At 28.7% G+C, this 6,052-nt stretch overlaps 2 protein-coding genes across 2 annotated transcripts; both read left to right on the forward strand.

Moving 5' to 3' along the window:
* Window positions 1–90: 90 nt before the first annotated feature.
* Window positions 91–992, forward strand: LOAG_18880 (hypothetical protein; the record flags this gene model as incomplete). The annotated part of the gene is made up of 4 exons (XM_020451541.1): window positions 91–195; window positions 272–375; window positions 530–692; window positions 861–992. The coding sequence occupies 4 exons, from the start codon at window positions 91–93 to the stop codon at window positions 990–992; spliced, it is 504 nt and encodes a 167-aa protein (XP_020304664.1).
* Window positions 993–1,260: 268 nt separating this feature from the next.
* LOAG_18881 (hypothetical protein) lies at window positions 1,261–3,053 on the forward strand (the record flags this gene model as incomplete). The annotated part of the gene is made up of 5 exons (XM_003147369.2): window positions 1,261–1,352; window positions 1,499–1,708; window positions 2,038–2,183; window positions 2,436–2,539; window positions 2,876–3,053. The coding sequence occupies exons 1-5, from the start codon at window positions 1,295–1,297 to the stop codon at window positions 3,051–3,053; spliced, it is 696 nt and encodes a 231-aa protein (XP_003147417.2). The 5' UTR covers window positions 1,261–1,294.
* Window positions 3,054–6,052: the final 2,999 nt, after the last annotated feature.

Consider the following 6,052-nt stretch of genomic DNA (forward strand, 5'->3'; position numbering starts at 1 on the left):
ATATATATATATATATATATATATATATATATATATATATATATATATATATATATATATATATATATATATATATATATATATATATATATGTATACGGATGCAATATCGAGTAGAACTGAATTAATTATATTAGGCAGACCCTCGAAAACCATTCCAATTTCTCATGTGGACCCCTGGACTCGTGTCACTCGTGTTCTAATGTAGTTTGAAAGATGACAATTTTAGAATATTTTTTAACCACATTTTTTTTTTTCCAAATCTTTTACAGACCGAATTACAATACTTGGAATTTGCATCGCCACTACTTTCGGGGAATTATCGTTTGGTCGAAATTAATCCAGTATTAGCTGATCGAATAATGGCCGGTGAACAGTAAGCATTTTTAGGTCTCTTCACGAAAATAAAGAAAAAAAGAATTTGTTTCTGAAGGTTTTTCTTCGACATAAAATAAGGAATGACAAAACAGTGAAATTTAATAGAGAAAAAAGAAATTTATGTAGTTCTATGTATCTAAAAGTTATTTCAGGCTTGTTATTCGCGGCGATCAAGAAGACGGTGCTGTTTTGTGTACCCATGATGCTACATTTGATGTAAAGGAAGTGGCAACATCAAATGTATTATTACTTTTGCCAGAGTTTCACTTTAACGATGAAGCGAATGCTAATAAAAGCATTAAAACGGTTCGAAAGGTACTGTTTTTCTACTATTGTCCTTGGAATTATTTTTGATTTGAATTCTTTGAATTTACTTTTAATTAAAACGAAATCCTTGGTAAGCTTAAATTACTTTGAGTTGCTTGGATATTGAAACCATCTAGTGGGGGAACGGGTTTCCTTCTAAAAATATTGTTTTTCTAGGTCATTGGTTTAAAAAATAATTTTCTTGAATTACGACAAATGTCCTATGTGCCAGTTCAGCGATTGAAAGAAAAGCTCCATGAGGGTGAATTGGAATGGGATGATGAATTTAATAACGACAATAAGTTGTAAGTAATGATATTGCAGTGGTTCAAGTTATAGTCAGCCAACATCATTAGTCACTTGAAGGACCTTGCGTCTAGGGAGTTCATGTTACAATCTTCAGAGGGTTTGTGATATTATCAGCTGATTTTAAAGTGACCGATGACTAATAAATTTTAGGTGTATGTGGCTTTTTTTATTCTTTATTAATTTTAATTTTGGAAAATAAGAATTTTCATATCAGCACAAGTTTTTGTTTATTATTTTAAAAGTTCTGGAGCTTACAGAAAAATTGCAGTTATACTATTGGAGATTTACTGGATGTTGTTCAAATGAGTGAAGCAGAATTACAGAAAGCTCTCAAGCGCATGCCTGTGATAATTTTAAATGGTGTGTTGATCGAATGATTCTTGTTGTGCTGAAAAAATTCGGCAGTTGACGAATGATTGTAAAAAACAACGTCGGAATATATGTGCTGCTATTCAACATCCTTATTCTTCGGTATAGCATCCATAGTATCCTGTCAATTTTTACAGGATATGTGCGGATGTTGTCGGCAGAATTCCTTGATCGTCTTGTAACCGTGTTCGTGGATTGCTTGGATGACGATGAAGAACCAGGCATTATTCTCGATTCTGTTGGACCGGAATGTTTGAAAGAAGCTTTGAAAAAGCATCTGCCGGACAAAAATATTCCTGTTGAAGCAATTAATTGGCTAATTGAAACATACTGCGATGTTATTAATGGTATTAAAACTTTACAAATTTCATTAGTAACTGTTAATTCGTTATAGTTACTAGATTTTTCTTTTCGGCAATCTAAATTTTCTAATCATTTTTGCTACAATATAATCTAAATTTTCCAATCATTTTTGCTACAATACTCATTCTGATGAAAATATGATCCGAATGGCCATACATCAATTTCCCGATATAATCTATACATCAGATTGTTTGTATTAATGCATCCGACAGCTAATTTTTTTGCAGTTAAACATGTGAAACATCATCTTCTAACATTCTTAAATATAAAGGAGCAAGAAAATTCATGACAGTATTTTGGCCTTGGATTTCAGAAAATGGGATAGAGACGTATCATATCAACGAAAAAGCAATTTGTCGGACAAAGATTTCACAACTCCTTCGTGCAGCTGTGAAATTTGATTATGATAATTTCGAAAAAACTCTGCAACAAATTTTGCCAATTGGTGTTGAGTTCAAGGTAATTTTACATCTGTTATTCTTTTTGTAAATTTTGGCAATTTCGATTATCAATTTGACTTTCTCAAATCTTTGAATCGGTATTAAATGAAAGTCCGCAAAATGTTTGCCCTTCAAGTTACAATGGAATAATAGTCAAGTAATGAAATCGAACTGCCAAATCAGGTTCAGTGCTTCTACTGCAACCGTCGAATGAATGAATCGAATAATCTCCATTTTAGATCAGCCCTTTATTATCTTATTTGGATTTCAGGAGGAATATCTAGAAGGGCTTGCATTCATTGATGATGAACTGGCAACTGGAAAAACTATTCGTTATTTGAACGTTGAAGATTTGCCGGAAGAACCGGTTAAAAGGTTAGCATATTTGATTTGCAGCAGCTTGTTAAACCATTTGTTTTCAAACTGATGTGTAGTGGATGAATTGAGACTGTACTTATTTGCTTAAAGTACACTAAACCTATTATGTTCACGACTTCATTACCTGTGGAGGAAGAGATTGATTGTTAATTCTAGAATTCAATCAGATTTTTTTCATGGATTCTACATCTAGCTAAATTTTTTGAATTGAGCTTCAAATGTCTTAAAAAGGAAAAGTCATTATGCTAATGTAGTCACAAATTCTTTCATGTTTTATGTTCGAAAACTGTCTTTTTATCATGCTAACTTTCTAATTGAAATAAGTTTCTGCAGATTGGAATTACTGTTTTCCCTTCGACAATCATGGGAAGAATCGACTATACAGCAATATTTGAGTGATCTGTGTCCCACAAAACGACATTTAAATGAACTTTTAATCAACTGTTGCCGACAGGCAACTACCGTAAATGGTGAAAAGGTGCTAGTCGGCTTAAAAGAAATGTTGTTGTAATTTTGAAACATGCAACAATTGCTCAAAAGTCGTTCTCACTTTTTCGTTACTTTCTTGTACATATTTCCTAATCTCGTAATTTTTGTCAAAGTTTTGTAAATAAAATGATGATCAGAGCTTATGCGATCGTTCCATTTACAAATATTAGTTGATTATTATTCAAATTCTCCCAGCTAAAATCAATTTCTATGTAGATCAAATTTATGGTTATAAAAGACAAATCTGCCATAATGTTTTAACTACCATAGACTAATGTGCCGTTCGATTTTTTAGTTGCTTTAGACAACCATTTGCAACTCAACAAATTGTTCTAGAATGAAAGTATTATTAAGTATTTCGAAGACATATAGGATTAAAAATATCTCTTTCCATGCTTTATCTATGGTAATGTTACCAATGCGGGACTTATCAAAATTCTTTCACTTTTAACTTATTTCTAATTCTCACATAAAGTAGGTATTTTAAAATTGCACTTCGTATATGATGCCTGAAACCAAGAACTCAAACTAATTAATTTCATTTGGGAAAATTGATTATCTCTGTTCCAATGTCTTATCATAAGTAATTTGTGAGTGGCTGACAAAAAAGAAAATCCAGGAAATTAATTACCCAGAAATGAATTTTTTTTGTTTGCAAATGTAATCTTAACTAATTATAATATGATTATTTATTGTAAGAAAGGATATGTTTTATTGAATAATTAATTATTTTATTATTTTCATTAATCAATGGAAAAAAGGGATTTATTGTAAGAGAAGAAAAATATTTTGTATAAAACAATGTAACCTAATTATTATAAATTCTTTGTACTGGTCTGAACAATGTGTTTATCACCATTATCTTCTATTGAACCGCTCTTTCTTTTCTGTACTCTTAATTATTATTTCATTTGTAATTAAATTGATTAATACGGATTGTCATTTTGTTATCTTTCGGAAATTATTTTCTAATCATTTCATAAATTTTTTCCTCACCAATGAATGATTTTCAAATACTCCCAACCATTTTATACAATTTTTTTCAGATTTTTTTCTTATTTTAAATTTGAAATGTATATATGACGTAGTAGAACGTACGTACTCGATATGTTCACATGATTTTTGTTCTAATGCTTTGGATCTTGGTGAGCCAACGTTTGTATCACTGAAATTAAATAATATTTTGGAATCAATTAGAAAATGAATGTATAAACATAGAAGTGATAGATTTTTTTTTTTAATTAGGAGAAAAATTGATTATCTAGTTTTCCAATACAGTAAACTAAAATAGAATAGAATAAAGGAAATAAAATAGAATAGAATAAAGGAAATAGTGTTCAAATGATGATATTTAAATATGCTAGATATTCAGTCATATATATTTTATTATCATCAAAAGCATCATAATGAGCTTTAGTTTCGGTTGTTAATTCTTTTTTTTTTTTGCTTTCTGGAAATTCAGAACCTTGTATGAAAAAAATTGGTATTACTTAGAGATTATAAAAACTTAAAAGTTATTTTATTATATTTCGAATTATTTCAAAAGTTTCCAGCTAAAAGTTTGCATCATTTCAATGAGTTGTAATCTTGAAATATTTCGTACTCGATTATTGTATCATAATTATTAATTATTAAGATAATTTCTTATTTTTCTTAATTCTGATATTTATTGCATTGTATTACTTGATCATTTGTTATTACTGTTAATCATCGCAAAATTACTTTGATACTGCTATGCAAATCAAGCGTATCTTTTCTACTGTATATGCTTACTGCTATGCAAATCAAGCGTATCTTTTCTATTGTATATTCAATAATAATTACTGATAATTACTGTAATTTTTCAATAATAATAATTTCAATAATAATTACTGTAATTACGTTATCGTATTGGTCATTGCAACATTACCATATTTGCATTATTTATTTTCAATTTTAAATTTTAAAGATGAAACAATGAAATAAATGTTTGAATGCAGTTAATTGTAAAATGAAATTAATTTTTTTTTACTCAATATACGTTTTTTTGCCAACTTTTCGCATTCCATAAGCTGATGTATGCGGTATATTTGAATTCTCCATACTTAATTCGCTTTCTTGGAATGAATGTGACCAGAATGATTCATCTTGAAGTGACAAATGCATTTATTGAATTGAATTTCAGCTACTTAATTCAAATTAATGAAATTTTTAATTCGAAATACTTCACTTTTGGGGATTTCATTTATTCACTTTTTTTTTTTAAAATAAGACTTGAGATTTTGGGATTAAGTAAAAACTTTAAAAACGATCATTTCTACATTCCAATCCATTAATTTCATCCCATCTGATAAATATCTAACCATCTTATCATGATAAAACTCTAGTCACAAATGATTAGACTAAAAAGTATAATTATTATTATCAATTCATATTTTATTATTATATATAAATTTGTATGCATTTACCGTCATTTATTTGTTTCCGATGAGATTGTATTACTTTTGGATAAGCTGAAAATTCTTCAATTAATTTAAAGTTTTTGCGAGAAGAAAAGCATTCTCACTTTTTATTTTTCAAATTCTTTTATACCTAAATTACGAAAATCCTCAGCTATGCAACTATCCAATTAAGAGAGTCCAGCTGTTTCACAATATTTGATTAAAATAAATTCGATAAATGATTTCATGTGTCTATTTAAGAACACAATTTTCCCCAAATACTAATTTTAGAATACAATCCTTAGGAACAAAATTGCATCTCTGGTATTCATTAACATTTTTTTCAATGAATTTTCATTTTTTCCTATTCAATTTTGCAAGAATTAAAATTTTCGCTAATCACAGAACTTTTCGAATAATTCAGTAATTGATAAAAAGTGATAACAAATTTTTTGCTGTGAATGTAGACCGATGTGCGGTCAAAAAATCTAGGAATAACTGTTTTAATGATTTCTAAAATCCACTTTTATTTTAAATTGAACTATTTTACAAATTTCTAGAAACAAAAGGATACCATTTTGGCAGCAGGCTGAATAGTTAT

This window comes from Loa loa, assembly GCF_000183805.2.
Source record: "Loa loa unplaced genomic scaffold supercont3.626, whole genome shotgun sequence".
NCBI lineage: Eukaryota > Metazoa > Nematoda > Chromadorea > Rhabditida > Onchocercidae > Loa > Loa loa.